General features: G+C 42.1%; 1 protein-coding gene and 1 long non-coding RNA gene across 4 annotated transcripts in view; one reads left to right on the forward strand and one right to left on the reverse strand.

The window, feature by feature from the left end:
• Window positions 1-5,587: 5,587 nt before the first annotated feature.
• Window positions 5,588-12,209, forward strand: LOC146058976 (uncharacterized). Of its 2 annotated transcripts, none has more exons than XR_014470077.1 (3): window positions 5,588-5,655; window positions 10,978-11,044; window positions 11,885-12,209. It is a non-coding gene; the product is annotated as an uncharacterized LOC146058976 (long non-coding RNA). The 2 variants fall into 2 exon arrangements; XR_014470078.1 differs by lacking the exon at window positions 5,588-5,655 and adding an exon at window positions 7,614-7,672.
• A 1,212-nt stretch (window positions 12,210-13,421) lies between these two features.
• The window catches only part of ALDH3A2 (aldehyde dehydrogenase 3 family member A2), a 51,880-nt gene continuing 39,276 nt past the window's right edge, over window positions 13,422-26,025 (reverse strand). Inside the window, exons 9-12 of one of the 2 annotated variants that reach the window (XM_083173727.1) lie at window positions 25,512-25,611; window positions 22,173-22,408; window positions 20,547-20,664; window positions 13,422-15,648 (exon numbers count right to left, since the gene is read on the reverse strand). In XM_083173727.1, coding sequence (XP_083029853.1) covers window positions 20,584-20,664; window positions 22,173-22,408; window positions 25,512-25,611 — 417 coding nt within the window. In that variant the 3' untranslated portion in view covers window positions 13,422-15,648; window positions 20,547-20,583. The remainder of the gene's footprint in view (window positions 15,649-20,546; window positions 20,665-22,172; window positions 22,409-25,511; window positions 25,612-26,025) is intronic. The other variant, XM_083173728.1, reaches the window with a different exon arrangement.

The raw sequence follows: 26,025 nt of genomic DNA on the forward strand, positions 1-26,025 counted from the left end.
ATGATTGTATGTCCCAAAAATAGGTTTAACGCACACCCCCACTATCCACGCCAGCCCGAAGCATGGCGAGCGGCGGCGGAACGCATCCTCTGACCTTTTCATTCCCCCATTATCCATGTCGGCGTGGAGTTGATTTTATATAGTGTGGCCGAGCGCAGCGAGCCACCGAGCCCGAAGCGTGGCGAGCGCAGCTAGCCCCGTTAGGGGATGCGGATTACTTCACATGTATTCCACGTCCCCTCGCCACACTTTGGGCTCGGTGGCTTGCTGCGCTCGCCACACTATATAAAATCAACTCCACGCCGACGTGGATAGTGGGGTAATGAAAAAGTCAGAGGATGCTGGTCCTAGAGCATCTTTAAATAATGATGTATACCATTATCAGTGTATTTTAATTCTTTAGTTATGACAGTATTTCCTTCTTTTACCCACAGGATGGTCTACGGAATGCTTGGAAGACTGGGGCTCTTTCTTAGCACTGGGAATTCCTAACATATTACTAATAAGCATTGAATTTTGGGTTCAACAAATAGCTATAATCCTAGCAGTTCATCAATTATTTTTACAATGTGTTCCAATTTGCATGTATAACTAATGCCAAATTGTAGTGTAATATTACTATATCTTTGACAATGTTTAGGTCTCATAAGTCTAATGGAGCTTGGAGGATAATTAATTTTGTATCAATTGATAACTCTAGTGCAGAAAGTAAAAAAGTTTATGTTTTAAAAACATTTTTATTGAAGCTTAAACATGTGACAATACAATGAGTATTGTTATTTATTTATTAACAGTTTCTTATATAGTGCACACATATTCTGCAGCGCTTTACAGAGAATATTTGAACATTCACATCTGTGCCTGCCCCAGTGGAGCTTACAATCTAAAGTCCCTATCACATGTACACACAGACATTTTAGGGTTAATTTGTTGGGAGCCAATTAACTTATCATTATATTTTTGGATTGTGGGAGGAAACCAGAGTACCCAGAGGAAACCCACACAAGCACGGGGAGAATATACAAACTGCACAGTTAGGGCCATGTTGGGAATCGAACCCAGGACCTCTGCACTGTGAGGCAGTAATACTGACCATTACACCATCCGTACTGCCCACTGCCCATACTGCCCATACTGCCCACTGAGAATAGTTTTGATATGCTGTAGCAGATTAGGATTTACAGGTTTATTTATTTTTGATAAACCAATAAAATAGAACACAATACAATAAGTACTGCAAAACTGATAATCAGCCCAAGTCAGTTAAAATAACAAAAGAATTAAACATTTGCCTGATAATGGACAGTCCTAACTAGGACAAATATGCAGATAGGTTCAGTGTGCTGACGGTCAACATGCTGGCAATCGAAACTCCTGCATCAGAATTTCTTTTTTCTTCCAAAATAATTTTATTGAGCCTCATATAACAGAGTGGTACAACACATCCAATCCTGGATGATGACGTTAAAGTGACAATATTGAGGATCAAATTTTTTTTAACTTTTTTAAACAATTCACTATATACGTAATGGGTAGAGTATTTTCCCAAAATATACAAGACAATATAGCTGGAAATATTTTGTCGACAATGTTCGACAAGTAGATCTTGGATGGACTCTCCATCTATTCATTTGGCTATATCATTGAGTCAATAAAGGGGTCAAAATAACTCAAAACATAAAACATAAATGAAAATAATAAAAAGAGAAAAAACAAGATGTAAATAGAAGCAAATAAACAATTTGACCGCCGACCCATCCATGGAGAGACCCAATCAGTATGCAACCGATGAGGAGAAGGAGGATTAAAGATATAAAATAGATGGGAGAGTGAAGGAGCAAAGGGAGAATTGGAGTGTACATCAGCTTATATCTAAGAGTTTAATTTAAGGTAATGGGTGGAGCATTCTGCAGGAGTTGAAGGGAGTACCAAGACGTATTTTGAAAGCAGCCCTGAATGGCCTGCTTAGTGCGGGAAGGGAGGCTTTGAATAAATTTGTTCCAACAAGCAAATCATTTAGGGGTTAGGAGTTCCTTATGGAGTGAAGTCTCCAACCAGTCCATTGTAAATAGGAAGAGAAGGCGTGAGGTTGCCATGTCTAATGAAGGAGGTGAAAGTTGTATCCACTGCTGTAGAATTGCCTTTTTACCTACTGCTGAGAGGAGTACAATCAATTTTTTTATCGTTTTTAGATATGGTAGATTGGTCAGCTATATGCCCAAATAATAGGTTCAGAATTTCAACCGGCAACCACAACACTAGCGCCGCAATTTCGACATAACTGGAAATGCTGACACCAGCAACTACAGTATGTCAGGGGCTGTTAGCATTAGGTTGCAGGGGCATTATGTTTAGGCACTGGTTCAAGGGTTAGGCTGCAGGGAGAGAGGGTTAGGGTTAAGCACTAAATATAGGTAAGGGTTATGCATTGGGGGGAGGGTTAGGCTGTGGGAAGAGGAAGGTTAGGGTTAGGCACTAATGGGGTGGGTTAGAATTAGGCTGCAGGGGGTAAAGGTTAGGATTAGGAATCGGGTAGAAATAGTTAGGGTGGTAGAAGGACAGGGTAAGCATACCAAGCCCCTGTCAAGATTCTGACCATTGGAATGTCCCTGTCAGTCTTCTGACTGCCCGGCCATCCAAATGTATTCCAATTATGGTATATCAATATAAATTAAACATATATAATATACTCCTGGTGCTCCTGAAAAGATCAAGTGAGCCACTTCAGCTTGATCAAGTAATTTGCCATATACATTGAAATAAGACAAATCAAACAAAGATGAGTAAAAGGTATATATGTTTTATAGTACTGTAGTTTTCCATTATGTCCTTTTAAATACAGTATATGTTTATCCATAATGCATTTTAGATTTCATTTTCACTCGGAATGGCCGCAAACATTAGAGTGGGAATTTTTGTAGGAGCTGGAGAAACTGATCAAGCCAAGAAGTCTACTAAGTTGAGCATGGTTATAGCAGGTATAATAAGTTATAAGCTTTATCTTATAACTAAGCCTTAAAAGTGTCATTGTTACCAGTATATATGACTATTATTTGACTATTCTAGCACTAAGTGACTGATTTAGAACTTGAGCAGTAAATCAATGCAGCAGACCCCTGGTACCAGTGGACAGCCTGGCCCTCAGCACCAGGCACAGCCCCCTTTCAGTCAGTCGGTACGATTCTGTCTCTCTTGCAAGTTACATTGAAGCCTGTGTGTTTAGGCACCGGAACATATGAACGCCTGAGGGCTCCCGTTCAGCCCCAAATTTCCCGAGCAGGGGCACCGGGACCTGGCGTCGGCATATTACATTTCATAACTTACATTTCTGTAGACACTTTCAGTCAGCACTGTGTCATGTTGACTGTAGGTGGCTGCAGATCTCTTTCTATTGATCTGATAATCTGTCAGTGGGGATCCTTCTCAGAGAGTGTGCGCTTAATCTGCTCTGGCTATTTTCGCCGGCATTCTACTCAGATTTGGTATGGAATCCCGGTGGTGAAGATCCCGATGCCGGAATCCTGACCACCGAAATCCCGACAAGGGGGGAACGTAGATCGTCCCCCCCTTGCGGGCTCACTACACTCGCCACACAGCGGGCCCGGTGCCTCGCTACGCTCGGCACACTCATTTATTCTCCTCTTTACCTCACCAGTGCTCCTGCCCTGTTCTTCCCTTCCTCTACTTTATCTTCAGTCTCCTCGACAACTTCGACACCTACTTCAGAACTGATGCTGATTTTAGTTCTACCAGCTATTACCCTATTTATGCTGTATTTTGTCAACACACTCTGTACGTTATCTTGTAATCTGTTTTTTGTTTGCTATGTACGGCACTGCGGACACTTTGTGGCGCCTTATAAATAAACGTACTACTACTACTACTTCTCCCTCTATGGGTGTCGTGGACACCCACGGAGAGAGAAAGTGTTGGGATTTCGGCGGTCTGGATTCCGGCGTCGGGATTTTGAACGCCGGGATTCCGACTGCCGGGAAACTGACTGCATCCCTTCTACTCAACAGAGTCCCAACTCTGTGCACCTGATGCACAGCCAGTTGTTTTGCCACTGATAAAACCTAAAGGCAAAGACAAATTGGTCCACTGGCTGATTGTTTGCATATGTATAATTACTGAAAGCTTACTTGTGAGTAGGGCCCTCTTTTCCATTTATTTTAAATTATTTTTGGGTATGTCCTGTTTTCACCACTGTAGGGCACTGCAGAGCACTGTGGCACCTGGCAAAGCAACAATAATAAATACCTGTACAAAAGCCAAATGTAATAGGGTGTGAGAATCAGAAAGCGACAGATTTGGGGAGAGTTTTCCTATTTTGTTAAAGGGGCAATCTACATGGCAACATCAACCTGTTTTTTCAGTGAAAATGATTGCTGCTTTAAAAAAATTGGGAAAACGCTCCTTACATTTGGCCCTGGATGTTTGGCTTATGGAATGAACATCCTTGGCAAAATAAATTATGGACACTGATCCTGACAACCAAGCAGCAGGATTGGCCCATGTGTAGTCGGTATAAGTCCTAAGAAAGTATCAAAATATAAATTGGTAGCTAGAAACTGGGGCTGATTGGCCCACCGGGAAACTGGGCCATTTCCCGGTGGGCCGGCCCAGACTTGGCCGCCTTCCCCCCCCTTGGCTGGGCCGCCGATGTTCTCCCTCGCTTGGCCGCGGGCCACGCTACTACAGCGTTAAGTGGCATCCGTCCTGCCCATACTCAATATAGCTGCGGCCGGCTATGACGTATTTAAAGCTGGTCGCGGTAGTGCTGTACGCTGTGCTGTACGCTTCCATTGTTCTGGCTGGCTTTGAACACCCAGGTGCTTCTCTTTAGGCCGGTAAGCGGCATTAACACCCCCTCTTCCCCGGCCTCCTGCTAGATAATGCCACTTACCACCAGGGGCTGGTGGTATAACACCCCCCCCCCCCGGGTTGCTGCAAGATATACCAGCAGCACCCCCCCTGCTGCTGCACAATATACCAGCAGCACAAAGGGGCTGCTTCAATGAATCTCCCTGGCTGGTTACAATTCATTCATTCATTTTACATATGGCAACCAAAGGAATTTTTCCCCATATAAACGGCCCTTGGCACAAAAAAGGTTCCCCACCCCTGCTTTACGTGATAATGGGACCTTGCATAAGGTCTCTGAGGGAACCTAAAGAGACAGGGGAGGATATCAAGGGACGGAGGACCACGTAATCTACAGATTCTCCAGAGTGTTTGTCTCCCATTTTGTCTGTCCAGGATAGCGCCGAAGTGTGTTTCCATTTTTTGTGCATGTGCTAGTTTGGGAGTCTGGAGACCCACAGTCACACATGCAACTGCCATCCAGGGTGCAGCCTTCTTCCTATACTTATGTTTTAACTTCTCTAGTAGTAATCATAATTTGCAATAGAGAATGTATTATCTTCTCAATAAACACATTTTCCTATTGAACACTTGTAATGACATTAGACATAAATACATTATAAATGATGACATACAGATTTGATTAACATTACGTAATAAATAGCATCAAATCACTTGTATTACTATAAAACATCTCTTTTTTTTTTCTCTTTAAGCTGCATTGACAGTATTCCTTTCCATCCTGTTGCTTGGCCTGAGGGATCCACTTGGTGAAATATTTACCAATGATAAGTAAGTGATACTGGTGTGAATTCTGAAAACAATAGAACATGGTGCATTGGGCAAAGAAAATTGTGAAGAGCGTTTTTTTTTTTTTTTTTTAAATTTAGCTCACCATTTGTAAGTACGTATATCTTTATTTTATCTGCAACTAGTGAATTAAATGCACATTATTGTCTGTGTTATCATATGTATTTGTAAAACTATTTTCTATTTAGGATTTATTTCCTGGTTTAGGCTAAATTTATACAAGGGACATAAGGCTTGGACTTATAGGTGTCTGCTATAGCTTAGTTACCTGATCTTAACCAAATGTATACCAAGAGCTTCTAGTTTTTTTCTATTTACACTCATGACAGAAGCAAGTAGTAACTTATCTATCTAAATTGAGTCATTTTTATTTGACAGAAATGAGAACAGTGCACATCTGTACTTTTGACGTACATAGAGTATTGAGCAAGTGTGAAGAAACAGGGCAAACAAAAAAGAGGAACAATAAGATATATCAGTCGACAATAAAGAAATGTAAACCTTTCAGTAGTAACCATGTTATAGTTTGTTCTTGTCCATCTCTACCACTCACTCTTATGGGATTAGGAACGATACAGAGTATGCAAATGGATCGGTTACGTGTTAAATTTTCTTCCCAATGAACATAACCCAGTACCCATAACATAGAGTACTATCCCGCCACCCCCCGAACAAGTAACAAAGGAAGAGAAATTGAAAGAGACAGCTGGAAAAGAAAAAGAAAGAATTGCAATAAAATTACCATAAAATGCAATGTAAAGAGGGGCACTGCACACTTATCAGGTTATTATTTCCAACATGTAGGTGAAGTAAGATGTGGTTCTGTTTAGACCATGCTGGGGAGAGGATAGGTGAGCAATGAGAATACTTATAGTGGGTATTAATGCGTAGACAGATTCTGCTGGGGATCAACGGACAGGGCAAATCTGGAGGAGGTCCATCTACTCCACTTAGCTATATAGGGGACTAGTGAGCCCCTTGATCTGTAGGTGAATCTCTCGTGGCCCGTGACCTCATTGACAAGGGATCTCCAGCTGTATATACTCGGGTGTGAGACATCAAACCATTTCCTTGCAATCAGGACCTTCGCCAGGGCAGTCAGGCAGAGAACATACTTGTATATGGGGGGCGAGTGGGACTCCTCCAGGCCAAGAGCAAACATACAATATCTGGGGTCCATGGGGGGAAGAGATGGTTCAGTGATAATTATGTTAGCCCAGACCGCCTCCCAGAAGGCCAGGACCGGCGGGCAAGACCACAGCATGTGCCAGAGGTCCGCGCCGGGCGAGGCGCACCTGGGGCAACTTATCTATCTAAAATCAGTGTAATTAGAGGAAGGAAACAATACTTTCCGGTCCAGATCCCATTATTAATCTGGCCTTGCTCACTGCGCCCACCATTATAACACCATTGTGGCACATGCACACATGTATACAGCCTCCATGAATTAGGGTCTTTATAATAATTTGACAAGTATTTTCACGGCTTATCAACCTGATCTCGCTGAATAAAATCCATTATTTTGTTTGATGGGGTTCTTGCCTGACACATCCACACATACACTAATTAAAACCAATCTATTGTTCTGTGGCCCTGCTCCATTGCTGTCTGTGCAAACAGTATCATATACACCTATGCACAAATACAGATATTCACAGTGACTAGATTCTGAGGCTGGGATGTATCAAATGGATACTGCAGTAAAACCCCTCTTCTCTGTTTTTTTGTTGTTGTTGTCATTAACGTGTATCAACCTGGGACTGCCGTGTTTTTTATGCAGAGGGTAATGGTCGATTTTGCTGGCATTACCCTATAGAAGCCTGTGGGCTTCTTACCACCCCTCCCCACACACACACACACTTGCTGTCTGGGCAGCCTCCTGGTGTGCTGCCCAGATCCAGTAACCTCCTCGTCCCTAGCAACAGGACTTCCCCTTCCAGGTGCAGGTATGAGGAGCCCAGGAGTCTTTGCAGCCGTAGGAGGCTCCTGGGCATAGGAGGTGAGAGGGACCCTATCACCCGGCACTGGTGGCTTTGTAAAAAGGCATCTCTTTCCGCAAGAGCTGTCCTTTGCGATACTAATTGCATATGCTAATACATATGGGATTAGTATTGTTGTGATGCAGGGCTGAATGTATTTCGTGTTGTTAATACATCCGACCCTGAATCACATGCAGGTCCGAATGCGACTGAAGTCTGAATACCAGTGGATTGCAAAACTGATTGCTACTATATGCACATCCTAATGTATAGGCAATGCACTGACACATTTCCCCTACACAACTGCATTTATCATCATCAACACAAAGACTTTCCCCATGCAAGAAAAGTACAAGAAATCTGGGTGAAATAGGCACCCTCTTGGGATATGTAGGACTCTATGGGGTTCTATTTCAGATGGGATGTGGTAACCAATTATAATCTACTTCTTATTTATTTAACACTTTATAGAAGATAATAGATAATATCTGATTGGGTGTCAATAGCCACAACCGATCCGAATAGAACTCCCATCTTAGTAAATTGCCCCCTATGAGTACAACTCAGAATAGGCAGTAACTTTGGCTCCCCTCTTACTACACTCCCACACAATGGTTCTTCTTGCTTACTAGTTGCAGAAACGCTCATTTCATGAACAAACAGAAGTTTCCAATTCAGGATTGGCCAGATATAGGAACAAAATTATTTTGGCTACAGCACATGCAGTATGTAACATGCAGAGGAACTATACAAAGATTTTCTTAAATTATATCATTTTTGTATGGAATCGCCCCTCCCATATCTTAAAAAAGGATTTCCAGCAGATTATATTTAATTAAAATATTATTAGTGACTAGTAAATTACATATTATATATTGGTTCAGTTCAAAAGTTTGCCTCCACTGCATATACAGTACATTGTTGGGTACTAATAAATGAAATTGAGCCAAAAGTGATGTTATCAGTAAGTGTAGTTTACTTTTTGAGTTCTGTTTACCTGTACATCTATGGTGATTCTGTTTTCACAGTACGTTCCTCAAGTCTTCATGTTTATCTTACACAGAATGTTGTAACTGGACTTCTCAGAGCCATTGGGAAGCCACACATTGGAACAATAGCATCCTTAATTGGTTATGGCCTGATGGGTGTGGTATAATTCACCGACAGTCGGAAGCCCCTTGCGGGCTCGCTGCCCTCGCCACGCTGCGGGCACGGTGGCAAGCAGTAGCTCGCCACCTATTTTATTCTCCCTCTATGGGGGTCATGGACCCCCACCACGGAGCAGTCGGGATTCTGACGTCGGAGTATTGACTGTCAGAATCCCGATTGTCGGGGAGCCGTCCGGCACCCAGCCTGATAGCGTTCCCAGTTGGAGTTCCTCTCATGTTTCCAGCAAAACTTGGAATAAAAGGTAACAAAAACAACACACAGCACAAGTTCAAATGGATAAAAACAGTATTTTGTGGTTAAGAGTATTTCAATGTAGCCAAATAGTTTACAGCACATAAGAGCAGCAGGTATAAACTATGGGAGTACAATAAAGGGGCATGCACAGATAGTGGAAAACTGTACCGCAAATGCCACTTTATGATGTCATTCATCTTCATTTGCATGCATGGATTGGAGGGGAAAACAGTGAGATCTAATGGGGATTGAACTGTCAGTGGGGTCATGTTTTTAGATTACATTTGTTTCTTGATCAGTAGTAATAATAATAATACTCATAACAATATTATGTCTTATTAGAGTACCACCTCAAAACAACTGCTGTCCTTTCTACTCCCAATTTCTACCTGTGTAGGTCTTTTTCAAGATGAAAAAGACCTACACAGGTAGAAACGCGTCGATGAGCAGCTGGAGACCGGAGCTTTGATAAAAGAAATAGCCGCCAGACACAGGGGAACAGTGCCGGCGCCACCACTAGGCAGTGTTAGGCATTTGCCTAGGGCGCTGGCCACTGGGGGGCGGTAGTTGGGAGCAGGGCAGGAGGGAGAGCTGGAGGTCTGGCTTAGCCGGCAGGAGGGAGGGCTCGCTGCGCTGTGTGCAGTTCAGTCCTGGACCCCGATGCATGTTAACTGACATTTTCCTCCACCCGCACCGCGTACAGCCGCTCAGCCGGGCAGCGTCTGAGGGTGAGCCAAGTGCTCAGCGCTGCCCGGCTGTACCTTAACAAGCTCCAAGAGGTTTACATACATCAGGTAAACCTTGGAAAGGAATCCTGACCACTTTTGAGCACTACGGCAAGACAAGAGATCAGCGTTACCGTGACCCCGCCAGGCTGCGAGCACAGGCAGGATCTGGTCAGGAGAGCAGCGCGTGCCGTGGTTTTGCTCTAAGGATCCCCTTCACGTCTTCCATCCACCGGGGAATACTTTCTTCAACACAGGGAAAACCTAAGGGGTTACCACAGTGGCAGTGTGGTGCCCTAAGGGAAGAGTACCAGTGAGAAAGCAACGGTTGTCCTGCTGAAGTAGAAATCCCACATTAACATCTAAGTGGAGGAGATATCTGTCCCCGAGAGGTCCGGTGTGCTTATCAATTTCTTACTACAAGGAACTGTTTTTTGCGTTGTATATTTTTTATATATATTTTTGCATATTTTTTTCATGTACTTTTTTTTATTGGTTCCCTGATTTTTTAAATAAAAGGAATCCTACAAAAAATTAAGTAACATATTGATCTAGCGCTGTAGTCAATCCCTGCTTGTAAAAAGAATTTTCAGTGTCTATCTAAATTTGGCCCTTTTCAAAGTCACGGGATTTACTAAGCCAAAAAACGTGGTAAAACCCCCATTCTACTGCATTTTCATATGTTCTAAAACCCCACCGCCCCGATACCCTATAGCAGCCTATGGGCTTCTTTTTGCCACCTCCGCCAACCCCACTCTCCCCCTCCCTCTGGCTTACCTTGGTGCAGATCCTCCTGGACCTGGAAGGTAAACCCCTCCTCCCCCTAGCAAGGCAGCCAGACGTCCTTCCAGCTGCAGAGGGGAGGAGGTGGTGCCGGGGAAAGCCACGCTGAGCTGTCCCGTCATGAGGGTAAGAGGAGGCGCCAGTGAATGACAAAGACCCCCCTCCGCACACCACATTACAGTTGCCTTACGCTTGTCCATTTTAAATACTTCCAACACATCCACTTCAAGAACGGACTGTTCATTTGCTGTCTAACATAGGTGCCATTGTACCAAAAAACAATGTTGTTCATTTAATTTGTTGATGTTATATTACTGTGCTGTATCAGTTAATTTATCCAGGACTGCTAAAAGCAAAATGTGTCTGCTACGACATTTACATACATTTTGTATTTTGTTATTATATTGTTTTAGGCCAAGGAACATGTATGTTTAAAAACAGAACCGGAGACATTATTTGAGCATAGTATCGATACAGCAGGTAAGTAACTCATCAGTTCCTTTCAATGTTTAAGGGCCATGAGATGTACAATGTGAAAACAGTGTACAAATGGGCAGACAAATAAATAGAATATCCCTTTTACACCAAAGTCCTGAGTTGAAGCCTAGACTTGGAACACAGTTATACTGCGGCGGGAATATCAGGTCAGGTCAGCACTGTTTACACTTCACATAGATGCAGTGTCTTTTGGCTGGCATTTGGAAAGGACGTCATCTCCAAGCACCGGGAAAACTAGCAGATTGAGAGCCCTTGCCAGTAGCCTAAGTCCCGTTAGGCCATGCTCTCTAATAGTGCAAGGCAAGCTCAGCACTCTGGAAAATGTGCCCAGCCTCTGGAACATAGCAGAACTTACAGCATGCACCATGTCCCCCAAGCTGCCCAGAACAGGGAGGTTTATGAGGTATGGGTTCTCATTCGGTAAGTGGTCTCACATCACATAACATGGGTAACCCATTTACACTGCCTCTTAACTCGTATTGGATTCCTGGGTAACTGGACCAGAGTTGGTTTTTTGGACCCTCTTCCACTGAGCAAAATCCCGATATTGATGCATCTTAATTTGCAAAGACCCGGGTATTCCAATGCAGTGGAAAAGGGGTATAAGAATTAATTGTAACAGTTATCATTTCCCAATAAGAAAACTGGATAGGGCATCGTGGGATAGCCACAGGTCGTCCAGGCCTAATTAATGGATTTCAGAGATATTGCTGCTAAATTAAAACAGTTTTAAGGCTGAACCAGGCATTAAAGAGTATGATTTACCTAGAATATTCACTTTTTGTTTTACATTTAAAAGCATTTCTTCATTTTTCCTGTTAGATTATATAGAACTGAACAACTATGGTGCCCTGGACAGCACCAGCACAGATGCGGAGTTATACCAAAACATTGCAGAGGTTTCAAGACTGGATAAGCAAGCATGAAGAAGCTCATTGTCCGGCGAGCTTGTGAGGGAGTAATCCTTATTTCAACTTTATTCATTGCACTAATTATAAAGTTCACTGTTAAAAGGCAATAGTTTCCATTCTATCAGTAATAATGGTGGCTCAGAGGCTGTGTTCTTGCACGCACAGTACTCTGATAAAAAAAGGGTCTGGAACAATAAAAGATCATAGTTTGGAATGTATTAAGGCAGCTTTGGAACATTTAGTGCACAGTTCTGTACAGTTATCCTGTGGTTCACTTCATGAATAAGAACTATTGTGAAAATGCTTTACATGTTTTGTAGTGTTCTGTATTAAATCACATGGAAATAAAAAAGGTGTATTTAATTAGCTTTTAATAATTCGGAATACCTTTGTGTGATTGTGGACAACTCTACTATCCCTCTATAATAGTGGTGAACAACACCAGTCATCATGTACCTTTAACAGATCAGGTTTTGTTGATAATACACAAGTGATTTAATAGCATCATTTCTAACCCAGCAAAAAAAATAAAATAATCTAACTGCTTCCACAGATAGAAATGGTAACGCAGCAAGAGGCCTCCTGTATGCAGCATTGGTTAACCTGTGACACCATAAGGTTACACAGACCAGCCAATGAAGTGCATCATCTGAACACTAACAAACATAACCTCAATATGGGTCCAGTATATTTAACTTTTTACAGTAAATAAAGGCCAACGGTCCATTAACTCAGAGGTATTATCATACAATGCAATCTCAAATTCTAAACACCAAACACTGGTCTATGGGGGAGATATAGATATAGCAGTGGTAAGAGTAGAAAAGTTACCCATTGCAACCAATCTGCTTTGAAATAACATTTAATCAAGTGCATTCTATAAAATTATACCTAGCAGCGGATTGGTTACGATGGGCAACTTCTCTACTAGCTCACGTAATACATTGTATGTCTCTACAATATTTAGTACATAGGGCCAGATGCACTAAGCTTCAAAAGTGATAAACATCCAGCAAATCAGCTCCTACCAGCCATGTAACAGACTGTGTTTGAGAAATAGCAGGCAGGAGCTGATTGGTTGGTTTTTTATCATTCTCCACATTATCACTTTTGAAGCTTAATGCATCTGGCCCATAGACGCAGATCATGCTGGTTGAATTTTTGTCTCTGATGGAACAAATTGAAATATAGTGTAAATATTGGAACAAATTGAAATATAGTGTAAATATTGGAACAAATTGAAATATAGTGTAAATATTGGAACAAATTGAAATATAGTGTAAATATTGGAACAAATTGAAATATAGTGTAAATATTGGATTAAATTGAAATATAGTGTAAATATTGTATTCAGTCTTTTATATTGCAGAACGACACAAAATGAAGATTACTGACAATTGCCTCAGTATGCACTGTATATATGGCACTTGAATGAATGATACAACACATGTGTGATAAAACTTTATTTGTAAATGTTAATATAAAATGACACAAGAAAATACTCTCTAATCAATACATCATAATAAAACATATATGTATATATAGTTCTTATAAAAGAAAAAAATTACATTCAGTTAAGGTTATTGATTTTGTATTGTAATACATTTAGACACAATAGGTGATCTAATTCATTGCAAATATGATTTTTTAGTAATTAATTGTATTTATATATTGAAAATGAAAACTATATTTAAAACATTTAAACACAACCCAGACGTAAAATAGACTTATTCTCACCCAGCCATGTCACTATTATTTATCCAAATAGAACATTTTATTAATGTACAAACTTTATATTAACGTCTGACACAGGTGTTTTAAGTATCAGTATACAGAGAAATACTACTGTTAAAATTCTACAAATATCAGGCTTTTATCTTTCCATGTAAAATCCTTAAATGGGTGTTTTAAACATATTTCACAACTTTTTATATTGGCTGATTTCAGTCAGTGGGTGTACCCAATTAGTAGCACTACACTTTAGGGCTGGTTATTGGGAATTTCACTCTGCATGCTGCATACATGCTGACTAGCAGGGACAACTGGATAGGCCCATGGGGATCCATTAGCAGCATTATTGTGGCTTATTGGATATGCCGCAGTTACTGGAAACAGACTTTTGAAGAAAAAAGACAGAACACCCTGAGCAGACTTTAAAATATTTTCCAATTAACCAGAGCTGTTCTGACATTAAGATATCCAACGTGATGCAATCTGTCATGTTGCCTGAAGGAATTGCTGCTAGGATAGTATATTTACAGAACATTTGGGGGTTTCAAAGCCAATAAAAGGGATTTCTACATCGCTGCAGACCAGTTTTTATGTATGATCATGAACATGGTACAATATTCAGCACTACCTTCTCTCTACTCACTGCAACTAGAAGTCAAAGTGACAAAGCCATTCACACAACTGCAACTGAATAATGGCGGTAACAAGTGCATTGCCAAGGGATAGCTTGGTTGGCAGATCTCAGGGAGAACATCACCCGTCTTGCTTTTATATAGTGAGGGCTATGCTATCCCTGCAGTAGACAGAGCCGATTACAGTGTTAAATTGTTACTACACCTATGTGCATGCTAGTTGCACAGACATGGAACCCGTTGGACCTAATTAGTGCAGTAGGACATGACAGCATGTATGTCAGATTGTGCTCATCTGGTATCAGTAGTTAGTTAGTCAAAAGTGGCAGTTGTTTTAGGGCCATACACTGCAAGTACAGCTCTTCCATCATGAAGCCTTCTACATGTCAAAAGCACTACTTAGTGTGCCCGGAGTGATTCAATTACCTGCATCGCACCCTGCACTTAAAGTCGGGAGATGAAGGTTACCACAACAACAAACAAAAAATGTAATTTAGTCACAGTAACCATCTTTAATTTGATGTAAGTGCACGTCTGATGCAGATAGTGTGGGCGGTAAGCAAAACTCACATCGCAGCACTAGTTTTGTTAGATTTCTGCTCGCACCTCAGGAGGGTGCAAGTAGAAATCTGATGCTAATTCCATAGCTCCAGGCAAAACATTCCCTCTGCTTCTCAATATCACGTTTAATTGAATTCCCTCAATGATACCTTTAAAATGTAACACCCCCTAACCACCACATTCCATTTTAATTTGTGACAGAAGCAGCAAAATAATGGCTTTATGTCAACAACTAAAGGAACTGCATGTTTCAGTTTGTACAATGCTAATGGCAACCAAATATACAAATCACTTTAGTTATGGTAAGAAGCCTATTATTTTATGAAAACAAAAAAAAAATACAATAATTAACAACCCCTGTAGGACAGTGGTTCCCAACCCTGGTCCTCAAGTACCCCCAACAGTACACGTTTTCCAGGTCACCCGGCAGCTGCACAGATTATTCAGGAACATTTTAAAAAATCCACAGGTGGAGCTAATTATTTCACTGATTCTGTGTCCAGACCTGCAAAACGTGCACTGTTTGGGGTACTTGAGGACCAGGGTTGGGAACCACTTCTGTAGGACATTAGGAAGACAGGATAGACCAGTGTACCTGAAGGCTTTAGTTTTAAACAGCAGCAGAAAATGTTTTCATTTACAAGACACAAATGAATGCGTTCACACAATGCATAGACTCATAGGGATTCAGGAGAATCAGGAACAGGTAGGTGTCTTGTTATTATCTAACCATCATCCTCTGTTAGATCATCTGCAAAACAAAATGCACATCTGATATTAAAAGGAGGAATTACTGAAATCATTATGCATCTCCAATGAGGTATTTAGTCAAAGTCCGTATACCCAAAATGGTTTTCTATTGTCAATTGAACCCATCATTTGGATTTTTCACACACAAAAAAAAGGTACATGTGCTTCATGTATGGAATGCTGTCCATTCACCGACAGTCAAAATACCACCGACAATTGGCAGACAGTCAAAATACCGACACGTTCAAAATGATGACATTCTTAACGACATGGTCAAAATGCCAACATGGCGAAAATGTAGTCAAAAAGTTAACATGCGTTTTTCAGGATTATTTTCTTTGAATCTGACTTGTTCTTACTTCACGATCCATGGAGTTCATTATAGTGGTGTTCAGAGCGCAGAGAGGCACTATATACGAAGTGAGGGGCCCGGAACATATATACGGTGTCAATGTCGACATAGACACATAAAAACCATGTTGACTTTTTGACACATCAACATTTTAAAATGTTGGCATTTGACCATGTTGCCATAATGAAAGCCAGCATTTTGAACATGTCAGAATTTTGACAGTCAGTATATTGAATGTCAGGAAATCATAGGGAAGCCTCATGTACTATTCAAGCTTAGTATAGCAGATTATTAACTGCATTTTATAACAATTTAGTCTACTGGTCTCACAAATTTTTCAAGGAGTTCACTTTGGCTTAGTACAAGTCTACATGAATCATGTCTGCGCTACATAACATGTAGTTTTCTGCTGCTCATTGAAATGTCAAAAAAGGTCATAAAAACATGCATATATAGCAATTAGCTATTAGTGCCAACTGATCATGTGGAAATCAAATTGGTGTCCCACACCTGTTAGATTGTATAGCGTTTGTTATACATTCATATGAACGAAACATTGTTTTATCTGGTACTTATGTAGTAGTTGGGCGCTCACTAAGAAATTTGCTTAGTGGGCTATTCTGCGTAAGGAAATCGCATTGCGTGTCTATTTTTAGTAGCATACGATGCGACATTACTAAGTGATTCATTCACTGCTGAATTGCGGGCTCATCGTACCTTGGGATGCGATCTCACTAAGTAATTTATTCACTGCTTTTTTTTGGGCGGGCTGATAGCATAGCATCGCATGACATTGTACCTCATTGCGATTTTGTAGGGTGTGATACCATTAACTGTACTGCCAATTTTGCTCTCCCCCCACTATCCACACCAAACCAAAGCGTTGCAAGTGCAGCGTTCCCCCATTATCCACGCCACCCCGAAGCGTGGCGAGGGGCGGCGGAACGCGTCCTCCCGACTTTTTCATACACCCACTATCCACGTCTGCGTGGAGTTGATTTCATATAGTGTGGCGAGCGCAGCGAGCCTGAATCGCGGCGAGCGTATGCGGAAAACCTGTAAAAGTAATCTGCGGCCGCTCGCCACGCTTCGGGTTCGGTGGCTCGACACACTATATGAAAAGGTCGGGAGGACGCGTTCCGCTGCGCTCGCCACACTTCGGAGTCTCGTGGATAGTGGGCTGTTTCCAGGAACACATTCACAGAAGCCATACAACACATCTGAGACAGTAATGTGGACACATGTTAACGTCAAACTGTGAATTTACTGAAAAATTATAAAGATAATGATTAAATATAACAAGAATCACAAATACATAAAGAATAGTAAAGATAATAACTACAATATTAGGAACAAGATTATGAAAAAAAAAGACAGGCACTAAGTGGGCACTGCAGTACCCTTCGGCAGGAGGGTTATTGCATATGAAATCCTTTCAAAAGGGTTGTCTGCACCCACAATTCTCCTCCACACGAACTCCTGAAGGTATGAGTTTAAGTGCGGTCTTGCAGTGCCTCTGTGTTTCTTATTCCTCCATTTGGCGGCCCCCCCACATCCTTTCTATATTCTGGGTGTGTACCCCAGATTCAGGGTCCACAAAATTGTATCTGTGGTTTAACCTGCAGTGTTCATAGCCGGCCTCCTGTAATTCCTCCGTCTTATATGCCCTCCAGCAGTCACTTTATATAATGGACCCGGGGGCAACATTCTGGGTGATGGCAGCCATAAGGGTGCTGAAGTCTCTCCTTTCGACCGCTGTGAGGATGCAGGCCCGTCTCCCTGCAGATGCCGCCGAACACCCATTGCTGGGGCAGCATCCTCCCAACTGCATATTTACTTTTTGAAAACAGGGTCTCATCGACCTCCACCACCAGTCCAGGTCCTCCAATTTGGGTCTGGGGCTGTGAGAGAAGATCGATGGTGCAGGCCTCCCTCATAAGTGCATTATACTGCACCGTCGTCTTAATTGACATCTGTAACTCCCTCTGGCAGTAGACGACAGTAGTAAGTTCCTGTGCCCAGGAGTACAGAAACCGTATGAGGGTGACGAATGACAGCTAGAATCTAGGGTACCAAAGGTCTGCTCGCACAGTGACCTTTCGACAGTAGGACTTGATGTGGCAGCGCCACATACCTTCTTTCACTGTGAGCCTCATGGGATGCCCGTTTACGCAAGTCTGCGTAACCAACAGCAATTTTTTTTGCTGTAAGAACAGCAACGCCTCCTCCTCTGATGTCGGCAGGCTGAATAATGACATCTGCTGACCTGCTGCCATGCTGTTGTGGACACTAGTCACTGAAACAGTGGAAGAGCTCTGGGTAGCATCCATTACTGACACTTTTTTACCTCAGAGTGAGGGACCGGGAGCACTTTCACAACTTCTGACTGACTACGCTACTTACGTAGCTTAAGCTTATTCACAAAGCATAGTTACAGTACTTTATGCATAGAAAGTACTGGGATCGCATTGCATCGATCGCATGGCACAGATCGCATGGCACTAAAACGGGACATGCGATGAGATTTCCTTTCGCAAGCGTACTTATCTAAATTTGGCGCCCAACTACTACATAAGTACCTTCCATCTTACTACTGTATATAAGCAGGCCAAACACCATAATATTTTCCCAACCGGTTAACTAGTTGGTTGGGTGGAATGATAATCTGGCAGTATTGGAGCAAATGATAATCACCAGTTTGTTCCCAAACGCTAAAAAATTTGCAAAGAAACGGTCCTTCTGACTAGTTGAAAACATGTTCGATTTTTCAACATTCGCCATTCTAGTTTAGGGGGAACTACCCCTACCAACTAACTGATAAGTAGGTTGACACCGAGGGGCAGATTTATTAAGCCCGGTGAAGTGATAAAGTGGCCGGTACTTTATCACTGACCAATCTGCTCCTAACTGTCATTTTTCAAACCCAGCCTGCAACTTCACAGTTAGGAGCTAATTGGCAGGTGATAAATTACCAGCCACTTTATCACTTCACAAAGCTTAATAAATCTGCCCTACAATGATGTGTCTGTCTACTTCTGTACAAATAAAGACAATATTTACCTACGAAAGAAGTGGGTATAAATACAGCAACCTTAATACACACAGTATACAGGTATTAAGGATGCTGGTGGCCCTAATACAGACCCCAGCCTCCCGATAGTGAAAATCCAGACAGGGGCTCCAAGGGCACCCTAACTCCCCTGCCCCCTTCTAGCAACATAACTTTAACCCACCCTTCCTGACCCAAATCCTTCCCACTAGTGTCTAACCCCCCCAAAGCCTAACCCTACTTTCTTGGTGCCTAACCAAAGTCCCCCCCACCGCCACTAGTGCCTAAACCTAACTCTCCACACCCCTTCCTCAGCCACCATGCATGCTTATCAATCACGATCCCGTCTTTGGAATTCTGGTGCTGGTCGTGTGAGGGCAGTAAGGATGCTGGATTCATCATACCGAACGCCAGGATCCGGAAAGATGGGATGTTAACTGCATCCTTAAGACGCATTTATTTAAAATATGCAAAAGTAGTCAGATACATTGTCTGTCTGCATATGTGACATCACAAGGTGGAAATAAAGGGTATGGGTCAAAGGGTGACCCAATTAAGGATGACAGTCAATAAGTTGATCAATATTGGTCGACAGGCCATAGGTTAACACATAAAAAAGGTTGACATGGTTAAGGCCGACAGGGTTAGAAGATCAACACAAGCAATAGTTAAGTTTGGAAAAAAATCCTGTTCTGTGAAAAACTCATGTTGACCTTTTTTTGGCCATGACGACCTAAGGTGTGTCAACCTTTATTCATGTGTTGTCCTATCACCTATCAACCAATAGTGGCTGAAAGAAAATGGCCGGTCATCTGAAAGTCTGTGGTTTGGTTGGTCTGATTAAAAATATTGGTACAGTGTGTGGGGCAGCATTCTATTGGATGGTTGGAGGAAAGTTGGTCTGAGGTATGGCCATGATTAGTATTGTACCTGTGTATTTTTTTTGCTAATGACAATATGTCTTTGTTTCCTTAAAATCTAAATATACCAATCTAAACTTACGTACAAAAACCCCACAAACCACTGTCGGCCTTTGTTGGACCTATCTTACTAAGGATTAGTTATATCCTTCCAAACCCTATCACATAAAAGGTATGAACTGAAAGAATAGGAATGGAAGCAGACAACGAGCAAGGATGAGATGCAGTAGGGGCAGAGGACAAGGATCATCCCTACCCCCTTAGTGCCTTACCATAACAAGCACTTTTTCATCTTCTATTTCAAACCCCCCACTGCAGAACTCCAAAGCAGGGATTAAGGGAATTGGACCCAAAGTTTTCCTATAAGTATACAATGTCCCCAAACTCACAATGAATTCTGCCTCCTGCAGACCACCCAAATCCCAGGTTTAGGAGCACAAGATAGTAAGGTGGAGTACACAAGAGTATGGATAAAGTTAGACTTTCTGTGTAACATTCTGTCCAGTTTCTTGTAAAGTTGATTACATAAAAGAAAAGTGAACCATCTGGCATGCTCCCACATGTCGGGTACTGCATACCTTACTGTCAACTGTGACCATGGCTCCCTGTCATCGCTTACTGAGCTTTCTTAACCCACAGTCTCTGAAATGCCAACGCTAGCAGTAGCCCTCTGCCTGCAAGTTCCCAGCGGTATTTCTAAGAAAACCCAAAATGGCAAAATAAGTAAATAAAATATAAGGTTCGGTTATAGATAAAAATAGAAACCTAGTTATTCCTACTGAAAAAAATTGTTAAGCAGTTTAAGAAATTGCATTGGTCAGGAATGTACAGTTAATTCTTAGCCAAATATTAAAGATTTGTTTTGCCTGCAAGTACAGCTGCGATAGAAGTCAGGGGTGGCCCCTTGCTGCCCAGCAAGGAAACAACAGCAATATAAATTCATCCATACAGATATGTCCTCATACATAATTGCTGCAGTTGTGCTAAAACAGCCTCCCTTGGCATCCCAGGTCACGTGAGAATTTGAGCATCAGGAGTCTTTTTTTGGTGAAAATGTGTCATGTCTGCTGATTCATTTTTGGATTTGACACGGATATAAGTGTGTGCATATCTGGGGGAACGCAAATGATAAAAAAAAAACAAAAAAAAACACACACACACAAATGGCATAAATCATGGATTTTGTTTCTCTTGCTACCTCTAAGCAGGTGAAACAAAATCCCTGAGTGTTGGCTAATGGGACTATTTGAATCAAATAATTTAATTTCCTAAATACGATCGCAGTTTAAAGGGGTATCGCATGCGCAGATTAACGAAGATTGCCCAATATTGATTTTCATTAATGATCCATGCTGAAATAGGCCCCAAAACCCATTGAAAATGAATAGTTTTAATATAGTAAAATAGGCAGCAAATAGAACAAATAGTGTACATAGGCTGTACATAATACATTAATACTGGCACAATCTTATTGTGGCCCACATTGCAACTGCAGGGGAGAGGTGTCCATTCGCAGGAAGTACTGCTAAGGCAGTAGCCCTTTTACGGTCTGTCCTCTCACACACTCAGCCAGCATCCAGTACTATATGGCCGCAAGAAGGCGGAGTGCAGCATCTCAAGCTCCACTGGGCAGCCTGCAGCACACCCACTCCCCTTTATTGCGTCAAAATGCAGCTGCTGCAAGAAACATGGCAACTACCATCCAGGACCGAACTACCACCAGCCCCAAGCGATTGCTTCTACAAGCAGTGCACAGTACCTAGCTACACAATAAAGACAAAACTAATCTATAACAATAACAGCCTTTCAAAATGTGCACAACCCTATGGCCACACTTAAAGACGAAGCAAACTCTGGGGTTGCAGGAGGGAGGAGCTTTCTTTTAAAGCTTTATTTTAATGTAGGTGTCAGCTCAGCCCCAACCTGTAATCCCAATAATCTCCAGCTTTGCTGAAAGAGAAATTGCCCATTTTAAGTGTACTTTGAGCTGGCATGCATTATAGAGGTCATTAAAAGGAGTGGGTGATGGCATAGAGGAGACAGTCATAGTAACTGTTCTAAAACACTAGCATCTATGCTTTTAAACACAAAATAAGATTTCTGTGACCTAGAATCGACATGCTCAATTAAGATGTTGCTTTAAAAGTATTAAAAAGGAAACATTTGGCTGCTGGCAATTTACCAATAAAGAAAATCTAAATTACCTTTAAAATGACAGCTGCTACTACAGCCAATATAGGCACAAGCACCAGAGCCAGCTTTTTCTTGTTCACCTTCCCCATCAACAGAAACTTGGCCCACTCCACCTTCCTCTGACTGAACGGCGGGTACCGGAGCTTGTTTACACCTTCCATAGCTAAAGACTTGATAAGGCAAGCTCGTTTGTGAGAGAATGTATCAAATGAATGTTTGCCATGATAGGCACCCATGCCACTGTATCCTGGAAAAAACATATAGAAAGACATATGTATATTATTAGGAGGTATATAGTGCACAATGCCCATAAAAGAAAGAAGAAATTAATGCTGAAAAAAATATATATATAGATCTATCCTCAACGATAACAAAATCCTAATTATTAATGAAAATACAACACTATCAGATGCTCTGTTGGATTTACCATCTTTTAAATGGAATTTTAGTTATTATTTATCTTCAGGACACTGGATCACATGACTCTCTTATTCAATGCTCCGACATTGAAGGCGGATTCCGTCAAAAAAGATCAGACTTTAAAACAATTCAATCTGTTTTGTTGAAAATCGACACCGACCGTCGAATTCACAGCCGTTTCTCGACAATCTACAGTCATGTAAACCATCACGCCCACTTTTCGACACTCGACAGGTGGGAGAAGGCCGCCGGGCCCTATTCAATGCTGTCTTCCCCGACAGCATTAAGCAGGGTTTCTCGCGAGAACGAGCCTGACTTCACAAGCTGTCAGCTGCAGCTCGCCTCTTCCTGGCCGCAACTTGCAGCCACGCCCCCTTTTATCCCACTGCAGACGGGACACTGGGTCCCGCCTGCATGTTCTCGGTCGAGCTTGAACACCGTGACCTACACTTTGCCACCACAATCTGTTAAAAGAGAGACTAAGGGAAGTATTTAAAGTGTCAAACCTTCTACAGAGCGGAGAAGTTGCCAATAGTAACCAATCAGCTTTTAGTTAGCATTTTTTGAGTACATGCTATAAAATGATGATTAAAAGCTCATTTGCATCTGATGTTCCCAGCAAATCAAATAGCTGCAATGAATTACAGTAGCTAACTAAATACCCCTCATAGAGGTGGTCTTAGATCATATAGAAAATGTACTTTGACACGGTGTGGATTGAAAAGGTCTACAGTGTAGATAGACATGCATTATGTTGATATTGACAAAAGGTCGACACACAAAAAGGTTGATTTGAGTTTTACACATTTTTTTGTGTGTGTCAATGTCGACACCAGGGCATGCTGGGATGTGTAGTTCTACAACAGCTGGCATGCCAAGGTTAGCCATCACTGGCCTAGACACTGTAGACCTCATCCGGATCCCATTTGGCACCACTAAGAGGCAGGAGTTACACACACATTTTGTATTATTTATACATATTTACTAAGTAGGACAGTTTGCAGCGCAGCATGTGCATGTCCTATCCATTTGCATTCCATTCAAGATGACATATGGTACAGTACAGTGGACATATTAAGCAATTAATGTAAAATTTTGGGCTGACGGTACTTGTGTATTATCCGGGCGCCCGATTTTTTTTCATTGCACGTTAAAAAATCGCATCGCATACAATCATATCGCATGCGCTTCGATGCGACGTGAATTTTAATCGCACAGGCACCCAGATGCCTGATTATTATGTTAAATGCCCCTCCAGACCCGATTTTTGATTGTACACCCACCCTGATGGGTGATTACTATGTTAAATGCCCCCCCCCATTGTTAACGCCTCCCCAGTATCAACGTGAACCCGAAGCGTGGCGAGAGCAGCGAGCCCGAGAGGGGCGGCGGTACGCGTCCTCCGACCTTTTCATACCCCCACTATCCATGTCGGCGTGGAGTTGATTGTATATAGTGTGGCGAGCGCAGCGAGCCTTGCAAGGGGACACGGAATACATGTGAAGTAATACGCGTGCACTCGCCACGCTTCGGGCTCGGTGGCTTGCCACACTATATAAAATCAACTCCACGCCGAAGTGGATAGCGGGGGTATGAAAAGGTCGGAGGACGCATACCGCCGCCCCTCGCGGGCTCGCTGTGCTTCGGGTTGGCGTTGACAAGAGGGGGGGGGGGGGGCTTTTCACATAGTAAATCACCTATCAGGGTGGGTGTACAATTAAAAATTGGGTATGGGGGTTCATTTAACATTGTAATCATGCATCAGGGTGCCTGTACAATGTATTATCGGGTATAATCGCATTGCATCGCATGCCACTAGTTAAGCGATATTAAAATTGTACACTCCTCCTGGGAAAGGCTCAAAATCGGGTACAATTGCATCGCATGCCTTAAGTAGTGGCATGCAATGCGATGTATCGGGCGCCCGGATAATACACAAGTACCGACCATACCAACACTAGGATCTAAGTGCCACCCACAGGCATATGCCTAATGGGAAATTTAACACTGCTCAGAGCCAGTTATTATAAAATCACACAGAGGGACAGGGGGATTTCCAGCTATTTAATTCAATTCATTACACACAAGCTGGTAGGGGGTAACACGCTCTCTTATATTCCTTTTAGTCTAAATATTTTTCCCTATGACACCTAAAGCCCCATGACAAATGCAGCCTGGTATTATAATACATATCTATGCCCTAATAAATTCTGTGAGTCAATAAAAAATAAAAATGTAATAATAATCTCAATTGCTACATAGCCGGGCATCTCATGGAGATTGACAGACTGGGCATAATGAATCACTCTTGTTAGTTTCAGGTTGTTAAGTCTCCCCACACCCCCCTCTTCTCTCAATAAATAAAAGTCTTAAGGCTGTAAAAAACAGAAAATTTCAGGCAGCAATGTCCCCAGCCATGCCATCGATGAATGTGGGTCTACAACAGCCACCTTTACCCTAGGTATAGGAAAGCTGTAGAACTGCACTTTCCAGCACGCAGGAAACCTGTGGCAAGGCATGGTGGGATGAGTAGTTCCACAGCATCTGGAGTGCTATAGGTTACCCACCCCTTGATTAGATTAATCATAATAGCGGCCCCATACTATACTGTGCATCTTAAAAGTAACAAAACCAAGGTATTGGTTAGACATCCTGTATATGTATTCCTCGCAGAGATTATTTTACATAGAAACAGAACCTACACTACACAGAACCTACACTGTTCTGCAGAGATTGACCACATAAGTCAGAATTAAATGCAGACTCCATGTTAGTATTTTCTACAAAATAAATAGCTTATTTCCCTATAAAACAGTGTATTGATAACTATAGGAAGCTAGACTATTAAAGTATATTAGATGTAGCAGTACTGGACACTGAAAAGTGGGGTCACACAAAAAAAAAAATATATATATTTCTTTCCTACTCACCAACACCTCCAAATGGCAATTCTGCCACTGTGAAATGCATAAACACATCATTTGCAGTCACTCCTCCACTTGACGTCTGGGATATCATTTTCTTTATAATCTGCAAGATATAAACACATGAACATATTGTATTGCAGGAGTGCGGATGCCAGCTCTGCATGATTTTACGAGAATACAGAGGGCCTGATTCAAAAGTGTATGCAATGCTGCGATTATCACCCCACTGCTCATGTGTCATGGTCGCATTGTGCACATGCCAAGGCTTTATCAGCAAATTGACTGAAAGTAGAATTAACCGTGAGTGGTGGCAAAATACACAGGTGTGTCTCCGCCTGCAACTGCGATTCCATACACCGAAAACAGAGCCAGCCTCTCCGTTCCGATGGGCTTTTTGCACAACCAACGGTTCCACAGATGGTTAATTGATGAAGGATCAGTGACACACTTCTGTTGCATGCAGATCATGTGTCCGAAGTGTATGGTCATCTCACAATCATGATCGATCTGGTGTGTT

The sequence above is a fragment of the Crinia signifera genome, chromosome 2 (assembly GCF_055691185.1).
Source record: "Crinia signifera chromosome 2, ASM5569118v1, whole genome shotgun sequence".
NCBI classification, from domain to species: domain Eukaryota; kingdom Metazoa; phylum Chordata; class Amphibia; order Anura; family Myobatrachidae; genus Crinia; species Crinia signifera.